Source organism: Saccopteryx bilineata, chromosome 2 (genome assembly GCF_036850765.1).
Source record: "Saccopteryx bilineata isolate mSacBil1 chromosome 2, mSacBil1_pri_phased_curated, whole genome shotgun sequence".
Lineage (NCBI taxonomy): Eukaryota > Metazoa > Chordata > Mammalia > Chiroptera > Emballonuridae > Saccopteryx > Saccopteryx bilineata.
The window spans coordinates 382477179-382495760 of record NC_089491.1 but is presented as its reverse complement, the minus strand read 5'-3'; the positions used below and the strand labels follow the sequence as shown (position 1 = coordinate 382495760).

The following is an 18582-nucleotide window of genomic DNA, read 5'->3' as shown; positions in this document are numbered from 1 at the left end:
GTGACTAGTATAGTAATGTTTACTCCTACGCAGGATGCGGAAAGAACTTCAAGTGAATCTCACCTTTACAGAATTCCTAACCAGGACAAGGCAGGTGATTCCTACTTCAGCTTTGGAGTACGAGATCACAGTGGTTTGCTAACGACCTCCAGGAATTTCTTCCACAGAGATGGAGTAAAAAACATGTGCTTGTGTCTATTTCCTCAAGACCATAAGAGAACAGTATCAAATAGGAGTTATGGAGCATCTTAACATTAAGAGATTTTAGTCCCAATTACCAGATGCAACTGTAATCAGTGACCATACTCTAGAAAATACTCAAATATTCTTACCTCGGGGCTGATAAAGGAGTGGAATTATCAGAAAATACTTCTTGAATAGCCTAGCAACAAACAAAATAGTAAAACGATTTGCAAGTTTGGTAGTTTTTTTTAATGTCTTTTTTGGCTTAATTAATATTTATCACATCCTCCTTCATGTTTCCCCCTCCATTGATTAAAAAGGTGTTTCTGTTATGTGATGGGGGGGAATCAATTACATTAACATGCAATTCTGCTCAAAAAATATAGTAATTATAGAAACATTTCTTTATAACTAGTAAATATTTATCAAATAATGTATATACAGTACCAAGAGTTTTATTAGGAAAGTGTTCATCAAAATAAAGTATATATTTGGGGTCACATTACCTTGTCTCAATCATTTCTCTTAACAATCTACATATTAGCTGGTCTTTTCATTATCTAGGTGATTTTAAATCTGATTGCAAGTTAGTCTTGCTGTTGAGAGCCCACAGAATGCTTCACTAGCCACCAAACACTGACAGTTATATGTATGTTAGTTGCCTATACAGTTCTTAAAAATGGACATAAAGTAATGCAATAGGAAATTTTACCTCTACAAAATGAAGAAGCTTTTCAGTGGATGCCTCAAAGGTCTTTCGAGCCATTTCTGATTTTCGCAATTGGCAGTCAAGCACTGTGACCCTCTTTCTTAACTCCTGAACACTTTCCTGGACAGAGATATCAGAAAAGATTGTCTTACACCCTTCTTCCATTTCACATTAATGCTCCTACTTTCAGTTTTTTTAAGTAACTTAAATTGCAGAGGGGTGCTCCAAATTTTATGGGATAAGCTTCATATAACGTTATGATTCCTACAATAAATTACATTTAAAATAGTTTACAGGTTGTTTGTTTTGCAACATGGCTTACCAGATGCTGACAGAAACCACTACCAGTGTGGCTTAACCACAAATGCTGAAGCTATACATATCCATTTGATCCAATCCAATCCAATGTAAAGCAGGGGTGGCGGGGAAGTGTGGGATTCCATGAGCAGCACAGGAAGTCCACATAGATGAGTAGCAGCAACTCTAAGTGAATGTGGCATAAGGGTGCACTGTAGTATAATTTATTCAAAGGGTACAGACTGAGCACTGGTGGTCTACAGTTTGGGGTTTCATTGGGCACAAATGGCAAATGAGAGAACTTTAATGGGTCAACGAGAAAGAAACAAACTCACAAGGTGAACAGGGTTTTGACTTTGGCTCTGTGAAGGAGATTTTAAAAAGTATCCCCTGAATAAGCCTCTACTCAAGTAGGGTGAAGCTCGAAATTTATATTACTTGCGTAATCTGTAAATTCATTAGCTGAGAATTTAGTTTAAATTGCTCCTATGTTGGCAGAAGAAAATACAAAACTTCTCTGTAGGGGTATTTTCTAAACTCACATCTTAAGCAATTCTTACATATATTGTATTGAAGAACATGACCTTGGGAGATAAGCTACCATAAGTGAAAGTCCACTGAAGAAAACAAATTACAAGGACAATCTGACAAATACAAGAGACACAGGAGTGATCAGACACAGAATACAAAGTAATATTTAAAATGTTTTAAAAATTAAGATGGAATTGAAAGCATAAAGAAAGGATAAGAAACTATCAAAATAGATCCGATGACATGAAAAAATCAATCTTCAAAATAAAAATGCAATTTATGAGCTTACTATCCAATAGATACAGTTGAAAAGAGAATAGGTAAACTGGAAGACAGAGATAAAGAATCTCCTCATAATGAAGTAGAAAGATAATAATTGAAAATATAAAAGGGAGAGAAGAGCTAAAAAGAAAAGAATGATAAGATCTTGCATTCATCAAATCTGAGCTACTCAAGAAAGACCAGAAAAAATGAAAGAAAAATGACTGAAGATAACAGTTTAGAGTTTGTTTTTTTTAATGGCAAAAGATATTTTTCCTCAGAAAAGATGGCAGGAAGCTCAATGACTCTAAATAATTAAGTCCACACATGACTCTTCAGAGTCAAACTGCTGAATATTAAGGGTAAAGAGACTTTAAAATCACCTAGAGCCAACTGATTGCAAACAGATGACAGTTAAAATAGAATGTTAAAGTTTCTAAGATAATCATTAAAAATTAGAAAAAGAGATATCAGAAATATCTTTATATCTTGGGGAATAGACGGACTTCTAAGAAGACACACGAAGGAAAAACTGTTAAGTGTAATCACATGAAAATTAACCTGTTCATTTCACCATAGGGTAAAAAAAGTCATAAATTTAGAAGATTTTTACAATATATAATACATTATAGGTCTAGGAACCAGAACATATAAATGATCATTACATATCAATGTGAAAAGGACAATCCAATGGGAAAACACCTAATGGCTATAAAGAACCATTTCACAAAGAAACACAAATCCCTAATAAATATATGAATATATGCCGGGGGCAAAGCCCTGGTTTACAGCGTTTGGGGTGTAAAAAGCTCTGCCATGGCTGTTTGCAAGCTACCAACCTGATGTCACTAACCCTGGAGCAGAGAAGAGATGTGCAGGCAGCTCTCCTGAGCCAATGCTAGCTGATCTCAGTAGCTCAGTCATTAGCAAACGGAAAATTCAAATTAAACCACTATGAGATACACTTATCACACCGGACAGACTGGTAAAAGTAACACTTTCAAACATCATTGGACATTACCTAGTAAAGTTGATTGTACAATAGTCATTCGGCTTAGCAATTCTACTCCACGATGTGAACCGAAGAGAAACTGTTACACACACACACACACACACACACACACACAAATATATATATCCTGTTATATATATATATATATAACAACATTGCTCATAATAGAAGAAAACAGAAGCAATGGGACCATCCATCAAATCCAGAATGGATATATACACTGCAGTATGTATATCCATTCAATGGTGTACAAACAGGCCATAAAAAGACATAAACTAGCTATAAATTTCAAATAGATGAATCACAAAAACAAATGTTGAGAGAAAAAAGCAAGGCAGAATAACACACAATGTGTTTCTATTTATATAAATAGTCAAAACTAAACAACATAGCTTTGAAGGATCTTACATAGGTTGTAAAATTATCAAGAAAATAGCTAACACAAGACTAGGAAAGGGGTCACTTCTGAGGGCCAAGGAGGGGGGTATAACTGGGAAGGGACATTGTGGGTCTTCAAAAGTATTGGTAATGTTTGACTTCTTAAGCGAACAGGTAATAAGTAAATAAATAGAAAATATAAGAAAATTATTTTAAAAAAAGATTGTTACAAAAAGAATGTCTTAAAAATAAATATTTGAATATAAATTGAATATAAATCTTGTGAAATCTTGGCCCGTGTCCCTTCAAGCAATCTCAAACAATTTTTAAAAAAAGCTTCTTTCTCTTTCTCCACTGGTATTGGGTTTTGAAAATGTTAAGTTGTCCATGTACAATCCCTCTTCCTCTCCTCCTCCTTCTTCCTCCTCTTCCTCCTCCTTCTTCCTTTTTCCTCCTTCCTCCTCCTCCTCCTCCTCCTCTTCCTCTCCCTCCTCCTCCTCCTCCTTCTTCCTCTTCTTCCTCTCCCTCCTCCTTGTCCCCCTCCTCCTCCTCCTCCCTCTCCTCCTCCTCCTCCTCTCCCTCCTCCTCCTCCTCTCCCTCCTCCTCCTCCTCCTCTTCCTCTCCCTCCTCCTCCTCCTTCTTCCTCTTCTTCCTCTCCCTCCTCCTCCTCCCTCTCCTCCTCCTCCTCCCTCTCCCACTCCTCCCCCTCCTCCTCCTCCTCCTCCCCCTCCCCCTCCTCCTCCTCCTCCTCCTCCTCCTCCTCCTCCTCCTCCTCCTCCTCCTCCTCCTCCTCTTCTTCTTCTTCTTCTTCTTCTTCTTCTTCTTCTTCTTCTTCTTCTTTAGGTTGTTTTTAGGTTAATAGCTTAGCTAAGGGTATTGTTAAGAGAAATGACTAAGACCCTGTTATGCTAAAATTTTTTTGAATTAATTTTAATACCAGACAACTTAGGACAAAAATGTTTCTCAGCTTAAAGCTGTAAAAAAATTTTTCAAAATAACCTACACTTAAAAAAACAAATCTGTATTTATTTATATATATTTAGAAATTAAATTTAATGGGGTGATATTGGTCCATAGGATCACACAGGTTATAGGTGTACATCTCCATGGCACTTGATCTAGAGCAGGGGTAGTCAACCTTTTTATACCTACTGCCCACTTTTGTATCTCTGTTAGTAGTAAAATTTTCTAACCGCCCACCGGTTCCACAGTAATGGTGATTTATAAAGTAGGGAAATAACTTTACTTTATAAAATTTATAAAACAGAGTTACAGCAAGTGAAAGCATATAATAATAATTACTTACCAAGTACTTTATATCAGATTTTCGCTAAGTTTGGCAGAATAAATTTTTATAAAACTTACTATAGTTAAATCTATCTTTTTATTTACACTTTGGTTGCTCCGCTACCTCCCGCCATGAAAGCTGGAACGCCCACTAGTGGGCGGTAGGGACCAGGTTGACCACCACTGATCTATACATTGCATTGTGCGCCCATCACCCAAAGTCAAACCACCTTCCATCACGGCCACCTTTACCCACCTCTAACTCCCAACCCCTCTCCCTCTGATAACCACCATACTGCTGTCTGTGTCCATGAGTCTCAGTTTTATATCCCACCTATGAGTGAAATCATATAGTTCTTAGCTTATTCATCAGAACTCCTTAAATGTCCTATTATTTTTGAAAAAAATTATTTTTAAAATATTTTCCTTCCACAAAGTATGTTTAATATTTTGATCATTCCCAAATTAAATATGAAATATTTAAATGTCTATCTTTAAAGTGAGGAATATATTAGTAACTTAAGAGCTAACCTGAGAAAATTTCAGATTTTCTTCTGTATGTAGCTTGTCTAAATTGGTTTCATTTTTACTTGGTATATTTAAAATATTTAGCTCTTTTATGTTTAAACAAAGGGACAAATAATTCAAAGTTGCTTTATGTCCTCTTGATACATGACTGGATTAGAAATCTAAACACTTAAGTTCATAAATAAATTCTATGATGTTATAAAATATCTATTTCAATTTATTTAATTCTCTACCTTATTTAGTGAAGTAAAAATGTATGTCTAGTATAATTTTTGAATACCATTCAATGATTATAGTACATATTATGAAAAAAAAATCACATAATTCACATAAAAGTTCACATTGCCTTCTCAAAAGCATTCAGCATTTTGCTATTGAAATTTGAACCTACTAAATTTAAAAATCAGCTTCTTCTATTAATTATCTCGGGCCTTGGGCAAAACTACTTACCTTTCACACTTCCTTGAATGCTTTAATCAAGAAGCAAAACTCATCTCTCCACTCTGCTCCTCCCATCCCCACGAGACAAATTAACAAGTTTAGAAACAAAGGAGAAAACCAATGTATCAATTGAGTGTTAAACATTTATAATTCCAGGACCTAATGCCTAGGCTGTACAATGTTGACCAACAACTGGAACAAATTTGGGTGGCACGCTTTTCCACCCCAAAGCAATCTGAATCCAGGGAGGCCCCCAACTTCCACACTGGCCCCAACATCACCCTATCATTGAATAACAGAAGACAAACACTGACCTAGTTTCGAAGTGCAGATGAAAAGAAAATGAAAACAGGATACATGACAACGGCAGGGAAACCATGGTAACCAGAAGAGGGGACTGTGTTGCTTACTTTATTCTGGTCAGAATACTCAGCCAGCTGAACCTTCAGCTCTGCGATCTGGGCCTCCAGCAGACGGACCACCTCTTCGTAGTCCATCTCCATGCCGTGCGCCTGTCTCTGCGCAGCTTCGGCGAGGTGAAGCCGGCTCCGCAGGGCTCTGGTTTCTTCCACGACGGCTTTGGCTTCCTAAAGATGTCAAAATTGATGTCATTGGGGGCAGAGGTGGTGGTGGTGGGGGGGAATAAAACATGTAAAAATAGTTCAGTGATTTAAACAAAACATTTCCTCCCCATGGAAATTATAATTCCCAAACTTAATATATGTATACAGGCTCCTCATATCTCAGTTTGAAAATGAATATTCATATTATTTTGTTATATAGAGCAGCTACCCAATCTGACTTTTCCTTTGTTGATTTCTGAGATGATTTGTGGTATGGAATTTCCAACATCACACACCTAGCAGAACATTGTGAAAATAAGGGAAGTCGAAGGGAACCAAAAACGGAAAATAGCAGAAGAAGAACTGGTTCAAAAGATAAAGGGAGTAGGCTTCCCCAGAACTCAGCAGGCGGTAAGGCCCCTGTTCCAGGAAGGCGCTTGAAGCTTCATCAGATGCCGTTTAGAGACCTACAGTGCTGTTGTGGAGCTTCCGGGGGTCCATGCCCCAGGTCCCACGGCTTACTCCTAGACATCAGCCTATCTGCTCCTGCTCTTTTGTAATTGGAGCCAAAGGTAGCACTCAGTAGCAAAGTATATAGCTATTTCTATCGGAAGCAATGACATTTATCAAACACATGTTGTGTCTCAGGTGATCGATGAGTTTTCTCTCATTTAACTTTTATAGCAACAGTGAGAGAAAAGATTTATTTAAAAAGCATTTTATACATAATCAAACAAAGGCTCAGGGAGGTTACATAATCCCAGGACACGCAGAAGACCAGAATTTAAACCCAGGTCTGCCTGACTCCCAGCTTAGGGCTCTGTAAGGCCAAGGGCCGCAGCCTTCGTGGCCATGTACATGCAGGTTCCCATTGAATTTGGGCAGAGGGTAAGGAAACAGTGGAGCCAAAGAATGGTGGGCCATTCTTTTATTAAAGTCTTGCACCGGCACGACTACAGGGGAACAAACAGGGAAAACACTTCCCTTTCACTCATTCAGAGCTCACAAAGCCCTGACACATTATCCCAGGGCTCGGGAACCTTTTTGGCTGAGAAAGCCATAACCGCCACATATTTTAAAATGTAATTCCGTGAGAGCCATACAACGACCCGTGTACATTACGCATTATCCAATAAAAATTTGGTGTTGTGCCGGAGGACAGCTGTGATTGGCTCCAGCCACCCGCAACCATGAACATGAGTGGTAGAAAATGAATGGATTGTAATACATGAGAATGTTTTATATTTTTAACGTTATTATTTTTTTTATTAAAAGTTTGCGAGCCAGATGCAGCCATCAAAAGAGCCACATCTGGCTCATGAGCCATAGGTTTCCAACCCCTGCATTATCCGGTTCCACAACCAGGAGAATCTTCTCTGGTTCCTCCTAGAATCAAAGACCTCACCAGTCTCGGCGGAGCTCACAACAGCCCCTCAGCGCTGGTTCCCCATCTGCACACCTTCTCTTTCCCTTCTCTGCCAACGTGGCTTCTCCCTCAGCACCTGCATTCTCTGCTCTCACTCTGCCAACATGGCTTCTCCCTCAGCACCCTGCATTCTCTGCTCTCACTCTGCCAACGTGGCTTCTCCCTCAGCACCCTGCATTCTCTGCTCTCACTCTGCCAACATGGCTTCTCCCTCAGCACCCTGCATTCTCTGCTCTCACTCTGCCAACATGGCTTCTCCCTCAGCACCCTGCATTCTCTCTGCTCTCACTCTGCCAACATGGCTTCTCCCTCAGCACCCTGCATTCTCTCTGCTCTCACTCTGCAAACATGGCTTCTCCCTCAGCACCCTGCATTCTCTCTGCTCTCACTCTGCCAACATGGCTTCTCCCTCAGCACCTGCATTCTCTGCTCTCACTCTGCCAACATGGCTTCTCCCTCAGCACCCTGCATTCTCTGCTCTCACTCTGCCAACATGGCTTCTCCCTCAGCACCCTGCATTCTCTCTGCTCTCACTCTGCCAACGTGGCTTCTCCCTCAGCACCCTGCATTCTCTGCTCTCACTCTGCCAACATGGCTTCTCCCTCAGCACCCTGCATTCTCTCTGCTCTCACTCTGCCAACATGGCTTCTCCCTCAGCACCCTGCATTCTCTCTGCTCTCACTCTGCCAACATGGCTTCTCCCTCAGCACCTGCATTCTCTGCTCTCACTCTGCCAACATGGCTTCTCCCTCAGCACCCTGCATTCTCTGCTCTCACTCTGCCAACATGGCTTCTCCCTCAGCACCCTGCATTCTCTCTGCTCTCACTCTGCCAACGTGGCTTCTCCCTCAGCACCCTGCATTCTCTCTGCTCTCACTCTGCCAACGTGGCTTCTCCCTCAGCACCCTGCATTCTCTGCTCTCACTCTGCCAACATGGCTTCTCCCTCAGCACCTGCATTCTCTGCTCTCACTCTGCCACCATGGCTTCTCCCTCAGCACCCTGCATTCTCTGCTCTCACTCTGCCAACATGGCTTCTCCCTCAGCACCCTGCGTTCTCTGCTCTCACTCTGCCAACATGGCTTCTCCCTCAGCACCCTGCATTCTCTCTGCTCTCACTCTGCCAACATGGCTTCTCCCTCAGCACCCTGCGTTCTCTGCTCTCACTCTGCCAACATGGCTTCTCCCTCAGCACCCTGCATTCTCTGCTCTCACTCTGCCAACATGGCTTCTCCCTCAGCACCCTGCATTCTCTCTGCTCTCACTCTGCCAACGTGGCTTCTCCCTCAGCACCCTGCATTCTCTGCTCTCACTCTGCCAACATGGCTTCTCCCTCAGCACCCTGCATTCTCTCTGCTCTCACTCTGCCAACATGGCTTCTCCCTCAGCACCCTGCATTCTCTCTGCTCTCACTCTGCCAACATGGCTTCTCCCTCAGCACCTGCATTCTCTGCTCTCACTCTGCCAACATGGCTTCTCCCTCAGCACCCTGCATTCTCTGCTCTCACTCTGCCAACATGGCTTCTCCCTCAGCACCCTGCATTCTCTCTGCTCTCACTCTGCCAACGTGGCTTCTCCCTCAGCACCCTGCATTCTCTCTGCTCTCACTCTGCCAACGTGGCTTCTCCCTCAGCACCCTGCATTCTCTGCTCTCACTCTGCCAACATGGCTTCTCCCTCAGCACCTGCATTCTCTGCTCTCACTCTGCCACCATGGCTTCTCCCTCAGCACCCTGCATTCTCTGCTCTCACTCTGCCAACATGGCTTCTCCCTCAGCACCCTGCGTTCTCTGCTCTCACTCTGCCAACATGGCTTCTCCCTCAGCACCCTGCATTCTCTCTGCTCTCACTCTGCCAACATGGCTTCTCCCTCAGCACCCTGCGTTCTCTGCTCTCACTCTGCCAACATGGCTTCTCCCTCAGCACCCTGCATTCTCTGCTCTCACTCTGCCAACATGGCTTCTCCCTCAGCACCCTGCATTCTCTGCTCTCACTCTGCCAACATGGCTTCTTCCTCCTTTTCCCCCTTCTGTGCTCTCTTTTCAAAACTTTCTGGCAGAAAACCTCTCCAGCAAACATTAGCAAAACAATGGCCCCTTCCAAGCAGGAATGCAATCCAGGCTTTGCAATCAACTGCCCTGCTCTGAAAGCAAGCACAGGTGAGGCTGCCCAGTGCCATTTTTAACAATAAAAGTGAGCAAACTCCAAAAACAAATTTTACAAGCTCATTTGCCCAACAGGCTCGATTCACCATTTCAGTCTGCCACTAGATGATAAAAACAACACTATATATGAGCTATATTCTCCACCTTAGGCAGAGGAAGGGTGGTCAACCACTGGCTCTCTCAAAACGTGCCCTGAAGCTGGGTCAACACCAGTCTCCCAGGACACCAATATAATTGAACAGGGCAGTTACTATACTGTAAACCTTTCCTTTTCTTTACTTGATGCAGAAATCTCTTTTCCCTGCAATGGAACTTTCTGCTCCAATTGCCATGGTTAATATTTAACTTCAGCAATTTTAATATCTCAGAGCTATTATAGGATGCTGGATTTCATTTGATCCTAAATATGATCTGAAGTGAGGGGAGGGTTAGGAATATGGACATGTTGTTTTGTTTGTTTGTTTTTGTTTTTGACAGAGACAGAGAGAGAGTCAGAGAAAGGGACAGATAGAAACAGACAGACAGAAAGGGAGAAAGATGAGAAGCACCAGTTCTTCCTAGTAGCACCTTAGTTGTTCATTGATTGCTTTCTTATATGTGCATTGACTGGGGGGCTGGGGACTACAGCAGAGTGAGTGACCCCTTGCTCAAGCCAGTGACCTCTGGACTCAAGCCAGCGACCTTGGGCTCAAGCTGGTGAGCCTTGCTCAAACCAGATGAACCCGCGCTCAAGCTGGCGACCTCGGGGTAACGAATCTGGGTCCTCCGCATCCCAGTCCGATGCTCTATCCACTGCGTCACCAGCTGGTCAAGCTGGACATGTTTTTAAGGATCAAATTTTCATTCATACAGTCAAAAACTATTTTTTTAAGTACTTATTTCATGTCAAGGTCTGTTTTAGGTACTGAGGATTGAGCACTGAACAAAGTAGACAAAAAATTACTCCCTTCTTCCCCGCCAGGGTTTACACTCGAGTTTGGAGAGATAGTAAGTTAGAGCTTGTCAGTGAAGATCTTTTTTTTTTTTTTTTTGTATTTTTGAAGCTGGAAATGGGGAGAGACAGTCAGACAGACTCCCGCATGCGCCCGACCGGGATCCACCCGGCACGCCCACCAGGGGCGATGCTCTGCCCACCAGGGGGCGATGCTCTGCCCCTCCGGGGCGTAACTCTGTCGCAACCAGAGCCACTCTAGCGCCTGGGGCAGAGGCCAAGGAGCCATCCCCAGTGCCCAGGCCATCTTTGCTCCAATGGAGCCTTGGCTGCGGGAGGGGAAGAGAGAGACAGAGAGGAAGGAGAGGGGGAGGGGAGGAGAAGCAGATGGGCGCTTCTCCTGTGTGACCTGGCCGGGAATCGAACCCGGGACTTCTGCATGCCAGGCCAACGCTCTACCACTGAGCCAACCGGCCAGGGCTGTCAGTGAAGATCTTATTGAGAAAACATTTAATTGGAGACCTGCAGGAAGGATGGAGCCATGAAGATTTCCCAAAGCGGAGCTTTCGGGCAGAGGGAACGGTTTGTGCAAAGGCCTGGAGGTGGGATGTCTTGCATCTTCAGAGAACAGCAAGGACGACAGTGTGGCGGAAGCAGAGAGGAGCAGGGCAGGAGGGGTGTAGCAGGATGTGAGAGCAGAGCGGCCACAGGAGGGAGGGCAAGGCTGGGCTGGGGGAGGAGGGGCCCATCCCATCCTCAAGGGCTTTGTAAGCTCTTTGGCTTTATTCCAGGTGAGATGGGAAGGGAGTGCAGGGTTTTGCGCAGAGAAGTGATAGGATCTGAATTAAATTTTAGGTGGATTTCTTTTGCTGCGATGTTGAGTGTGGACTGGAGGCGGATGGCAGGAGTGCAGCAGGAAGAAAGGGGAGGGAATGGAGAAAAAGTAACTGTGGCTTGGACAAGGGTGACAGTAGTGGACATAGTGTTAAGTGGTTAGATTCGAAATGTAGTTCGGAAGTAGAGCTAAGAGGAGTTCATCATCATTAACAACTTTTGCTTAGCAGATACTGTACCCAGACAATCATGTTATGTGATAAAAAATACAAAGGGGGTAAGAGACACTGGTCCCTTTTCTGCCTCCACTTAGAACATTGGGTGTGGCTTAGATATCTGGAGGTAGAGAGAAGAGCGTGTTAAACAAATCGAACAATGCAAACGAAGGAAGAGAGACAAGGAGGAATGTGGGACATTTGAGAAAGGACACTAGAGATACATTCTGACTAAGTCAATGCTTCCTATCGGGCGCATGAATAAGAAAGGTCAGAGGAGGGAAAGAAAGGACCGGGCTCTGGTAGAAATGGCATGCCATGCAAAAGAACATCTTTTTCTTTTTAATACTAAATTTATTAGGATGACATTGGTTAATATATTCATAGAGGCTTCAGGTCTACAATTCTATAACACATCAGCTGTATAGTTGTATTGTGTGATCACTACCCCAAGTCAGGTCTCCTTCCATCACCATTGATCCCCTTTACCCTCTTCTTCGCCCTCCCCCTGCCAATTACATCTGGTAATCACCATACTGTTGTCTGTGGTAATCTTCACACAACATGAGGGTGATTATTTCTTTGGTGGACCGGCATGGAACTCCTGGCCGGCTAGTACAGACCTGCGGACCGGCACCTGAAAACCACTGCTTTCATCTAAGTCTTTTTCCTTCACCAGGTTAGAGACGTATTCGGTCATTATTTCTTCAAATAAGTTCTTGATCCCTTGATATCTCTCTCTCTCTCTCTCTCTCTCTCTCTCTCTCTCTCTCTCTCTTCTTCTGGTACACCTATGATGTGGACATTGTTATCCTTTATGTTGTCCCAAAGTTCCTTTAAACTATCTTCATTTTTTAAATTCTTTTTTCACTTTGGGGCTCTGATTGGGTGTTTTCCGCAACCTTATCTTCCAATTTGCTGATTCTATTGTCTGCTTCATCCAACCCGTTCTTTATTCCCTGTGGTGTGCTACACTTCAGATACTGAATTCCTCATTTCTGACTGGCCCTTTTAATGGTTGCTATGTCCTGTTGTATTCTTGCTATCTCTTTTTGAAGTTCACATGAACTTCCTGGAACATCCTCATCACCAATTTTAAAAACCCCGCACCTGTGTCTGGTAAATTGCTTGTCTCCATTTCATTTCGCCCTCTCTCTGGAGAGTTCTCCTGTTCTTTCCTGGGGGCATGTTTCTTTGTTTCCCCATTTTAGCTGCCTCTTTGCTTTTGTTTCCGTGTGTAGGTAGATCTGTCATGACTTCCAGTGTTGGCAGGGTGGCCTTAGGCAGTAGGTGTCCCGTGGGACCCAGGGGTGCAGTCTCCTTGACCCCCGAGCTGGGTGCTCCCTGAGTGAATTCTGGCAGCCGCCCCTTTGGCTCTCTCCCCGGAGCCGCTAGCCCCAGTCTCTCCTCCCACGACTCTGGTCTGCTCCGCCCTCCCGCCACTGTGGTCCAGGCTGATTTGCTGTGAATGAAATTTTGTGCATTGTCCCTTTAAGACAGCACCTGTGTTTCTAGCTGTCTCTCCCTGATGGACAGAATCCCCACTGACTTTCATAGCCAGATGTGATGTGGGTGCCTCTTTCTGGCTCTGGTGCTCTGGGCTGGGGAGCCCAGCTTGGGGTTGAGAGCCCATGCTTCTCAGGGGGAACCTTTGCAGCTGAGATGTAAACCTGGAATCTCAGTTGCTGCCCATGGGAGTGAGGCCAGACCTTTTTCCATCTCAACCCTTCCTACCAGTCTCGATATGGCTTCTTGTGTGAATCTTTGGTTATAAGACTCCTTTTCAGCTAGTCTTTAGTTGTTTATTTAGGTTGATTGCTTTATATTTTACTTGTAATTCCAATTTGCATCTGGGAGGAGGTGAGTGTAATATCTACCTCCTCTGCCTCCATCTTGGATCTCTTTAAAAGAACTTCTATGTGACAAAGTCTTGATGCCTTTCAGCATAAATTGAGATGAGAACACCATGCTTTGAAAAGCTAAACCTATTATCCCCTTGATTCACAGAACTTTAAAAAATTTTTTTTATATTTTATTTATTGATTTTTAGAGAGAGAGGAGAGAGAGAGAGAGAGAGAGAGAAGGAGGAGGAGCAGGAAGCATCAACTCCCATATGTGCCTTGACCAGACAAGCTCAAGGTTTCGAACCGGCAACCTCCAGGTCGACGCTTTATCCCACTGCGCCACCACAGGTCAGGCCGATTCACAGGACTTTATTTTCTTATTTTGTAAAGTAATTGTCTTATAATAAAAGGTCACTTTTAAAAAGAAATGTCTGGGAACTGACAAGGTGGTGGTGCAGTGGATAGAGCATTGAGATGGGGCACTGAGGACCCAGATTTGAAACCCTAAGGTTGCTTGCTGGCTTGAGTACAGGCTCATCTGGCTTGAGTGTAGGCTCACCAGCTTGAGCTTGGTGTTATCGCTTGAGCGTGGGATCACAGACATGACCCCATGGTTGCTGGCTTGAGCCCAAAGGTCACTGGCTTGAAGCCCAAGATTGCTGGCTTGAAGCCCAAGGTCACTGGCTTGAACAAGGGGTCACTGGAGTACCTATGGGTTCAATTGGAGTACCTATGGTCAAGGCACATCTGAGAAAGTAATCAATGAACAACTAAAGTGCTACAACTAAGAGTTGATGCTTCTCATCTCTCTCTCTTCCTGTCTCTGTCTCTTGCTAAAAAAAAAAAAAAAGAAGAAGAAAAAAAGAAATGTCTGGGGAAATAAAAGAACATTTACTAGTATATTATTGAGCCATATCAGTCACATTTAGTTAGTTTAGCACAGGTGATCAGGAGTCCCCGGTGCTGTGGCTGAATCAATTTTATATCAGACTGCTGTCATGCGCACGGGAGGTAATGGCCTCTTGTGCTGGCACTGCTCTGATTTGCATGGATCAACTCACTTAATCCTCATACTGTTGTGTGAGCTAAGTCAATTATTATCTTCATTTACTGGACAGGAAATTGAAGCTCAGCCAGGTTAAGCTACTTGTTCAGAATTCCAACCCTAGTATGTAACTGAACTGGGATCTGAACCCAGGAAGCCTAGTCACAAAGTTCATGCTCTTAGCTACTATGACATGCTACTTACCTCTCCAGCTATAAAAAGTGCTAAGAAAAAATCACTGTAAATGACAATATCCTCAGCGCCCAACCCCACATGAACTTAGGATGTGGCCATTACAGTCTACACAGAAACATTCGAGGTGGCTACATTGCCCTCCATTTTCCATTCAATCAATTTAGACAAGAAATATGTTGTCATTGCAGAGAAAGAACAGGAATAGAGAATTCTCCATAGCTGCAATGAAGGATAACTAATTTGATGATTTATCTCCTTCGCACTCTCTTCATGCAGCTTTTAATCCTCTGTAAAAACAGCACTTTTATTTTTGCTCAAAGTATGCCAGTTAATTAAATGAAGACTCTGGATGGGGTTGATACAGCCATTATAGTGCAAGAACTGTGATACAGTGTGAAATGCAGTCAGGTGGTAAGAGATGCAGAGGTTTTGATGCTGAATAAATTCATGCCATTTCTTTTGTTAAAGGTATAACTGTCAGGTTGGTAGATGTGACCCCTGAGTGAAATTCTAGCCCAGTTTCCACTGAATAGCTGTTTAAAAGATTAGCGCATCGAACTGTTGACGCTTAGAGGAAGCAGTAAAGAAGAGATGGCAGCAGTGTGCTGTATTTAGCAACATAGGATCACATAAATACACTTTTGCTTTTCCTCTCGGGCCATCTTCTAATAAATACCTCACTGCAAAGCCTCCGATGTCAGTAACGACTGAGGTAGGATTTTCCCAGTACCCTGCCATGCGCATGAAATCCCATCAGGGTAAACGCTGCAGCCAGTTCACTGATTTACTTTGTCGTGGGTACAGAGAAATTCAGTTTAGAGCATTAGAAAATAAAAAAGAAACTAAGATGTAAATCAGAAAAATCAACATAAGTATTATTCTTTTTAATATAAGCAGTATAAGCAAATGTACTAAAAGGAACTTGAATTATGTAGTCGAATCTCTGCCTTTTTTTTTTTTTTTTAGGGACACTGAGGAAATGCTTTGAACTCATGGCGTCCCATTGTAAAATGAGAATTTTTCTATCTCATAATTTCACAGCATATCTTCAGGGATGGCTGGACCAAATTCTTTGAAAACAGAATTCATACTAATAGAAATCTTTGTAAGTTACAAATACTTTTACCTTAGGTACATGGTTAAGTGGAGGCAAAGGGCATTATAAACTCACACAAAAGGCGGTATGAGCTCAGAAAGAAGACAATATTGTGTGCTTTCCCACATACAGCACTCTTCCCTATGAGAAACCACGATATAGAATTAAAAAGGGGGGGGGTGCATTAGATGAGCTATACCTAGGTCAGAATGGTAGAACTGGGTGGTGCAGTTCTCTAAGACTCAGTTTATTTGCATCATGGGAAATAACAATAACTGCTCTTATAAGATCAAAACAGCTATCAGCAGTTCATGTTATAGTTCTTTTCCCACTCCTCTTAACTGTTTTTGAAAAACATACATAATCACCTATGCGATTAGAGAGCAATATTAGACTGATTTATTAAGGACTATTCTGAGGCATTCAATTAGTTATATCAGTTATTGAAATTTAGAGCAGTTGTTTGCAAACATAATGTGCACACATCTTTTTTAATGTTAGCAACAACCACGTAAAATCTCTGCTTCCCTAGTTCTGAGTCGTAATGTCTCCCTAAGGGAGAAGGAGAAAGTCACAAAGAGCAGTTGCACATTTGTAATTAGGCTAGCACATCCACATCACTGAGCTTAGAAGTTCTGTAATTTCTAAGCTAATTGGTAAATCTCTCAAAATGTCAATGGCTGACAGGAGAAAAGGGAGACTTCAAAGAGATATATGTTTTAGTGGAATGTAACTTATGCTCTGAAGCCCCAAAGAGTACTTCTCTTATCAGCTTCCTACATTCACTCACTGGGAAATCTTTCTCGGTCTAAGGTCCCATTACAGCTTGTGAAAAAGATTAGGGTGACTACAGGAAGAGGGCTGTTGAAAGAAAAGTGGTTCAGAGTAAGTTATAACTAGTTTCCTTAACTTAGGTATCAGATCGAGTGAAATATGTATAACATTCTTCTCAATGGATGATCTCAAAGTCATTTGAAGATATTTATAAATGAATCTACAACTCAGCCCTTGAGCATGGACATACTCGGAAGAGAAAATTAATCCACAGAACTTGATACACGCCTCTGACGTGTGCTCTCTCCTTTGGCCTTCCTCACTCGTCCTCCATGAGTACATCCAGCCCACGACTCCATCACCTGGCCTAGCCAGTTATTAAGCACTGTGAAGTCTCCATCTATGATATATTTGCAGTCATTCCCTAATTTCCACTCTGACTACCACATTACGGATTTATGTCTTTATCAACTCACACAGAGTATGAAAATCACATAAGTGATCACCCTGCCTATGTATTCTTCACTATAATGTATTCTGCACACTTCTGAAGGACCAATTTTCCTAAAATATTGCTCAGTTCCACCTTAGGTAACAAGCCGAAGTACATGGGACATGATAGAATGGCACATGATGAAATACATCCTCAATATCCATTACTTCGAGTTTCTTCACTGCTTGTTCCCAACCAACCTTTTCAGCCTTAGCACAGTCCACTCTCTCACATGATTACCATATCCAAGTGCATTAATTTACAACCTTCCCAGATTAAACTCCTACCTCTAAGATGTTTTGAGCACATTATTCCTTCTCCTATGTGCACACATTTTCCCCTTTTTTCTTTTCTTTTTCTTAACAATAAAGTTTCTTTTTATTTTATTGATTCAAGAGAGAGAGACAGGAACATCAATCTGCTCCTGTATGTGCCCTGACTGGGAATCAAACCAGCAACCTCCGCAGTTTGGGACGATGATCCAACCAACCGAGCTATCTGTCCAGGGCTCCCCTTTGATTCTATATCATTTGTCATCTATCCTTCAAAATGTACTTCCTGTTCCCTTCTCTAATCTTTCCAGACCACTTCAGCTTACAATGATTTCCCCCTCTTTTTACCTTTTATGACATCTGTTGTCTGCAGGCTACTTAGTACCTCCTACTGTTTTCTTGAACTATCATTAAAATATCAATATTTTACTATTTAACTTTCTAAAAGAAAAGGGTCTTGACTGCCCATATTAGAACAGTCTGAGAGTAAAAATTCTAGCTAATAAGAACAGGTGCTCCACTTAATATAAATCTGAGATATAACTGAGTTGAGAACAAGGAAAATGACTATTTTGTTTTTCATCTACTATAATAATTGCCCTGGAGAAATTTATTAGGTAAGAAACTTTCACAGGAAAGTTCATAAAAGGTTTCATCTTCATGGGAATATTAATAGAACTATATTTTATTTAAATAATTATAATAATAAAGCATGCTATGAATAACACCACACAATAAAAAGCAAATTATTTCATTAAATTCCCTTCATATCTAAATTGAACCAAAAAATCCCTTTGTAGTATTTATCAAGCAAATGAGATTATGTCAAAACCAAGTAAAATGAAGAAAATATCAAGGTTGAAAAAAGGCAGTTACCCTTTATTGAGTTTGACAATTTTATTTCTTGGTTTTTCATTAAATAGATTTAAAAATTCAAAGATTTAAAAATTATGCACATTAGTTTATATTTCCTTAAAAATTACATTTTTCCATCATAAGTTAATACAGTACATGCTCTACATAGAAAGCAGGCTGACAACTGGCAGGCATTGCGGCTCGGGGAGTGGGTGGAAGGACTGAGGAAAAAGGACAAAGAAATGAGAG

General features: G+C 42.1%; 1 protein-coding gene across 5 annotated transcripts in view; it reads right to left on the bottom strand.

The window, feature by feature from the left end:
* STXBP4 (syntaxin binding protein 4) overlaps positions 1 to 18582 on the bottom strand; it is a 171129-nt gene that overhangs the window by 68555 nt on the left and 83992 nt on the right. For all 5 annotated transcript variants that reach the window (XM_066263993.1, XM_066263992.1, XM_066263996.1 and 2 more), the window contains 3 exons: positions 6038 to 6214; positions 896 to 1012; positions 333 to 382 (listed from right to left, as the gene is read on the bottom strand). In XM_066263993.1, coding sequence (XP_066120090.1) covers positions 333 to 382; positions 896 to 1012; positions 6038 to 6214 — 344 coding nt within the window. The remainder of the gene's footprint in view (positions 1 to 332; positions 383 to 895; positions 1013 to 6037; positions 6215 to 18582) is intronic.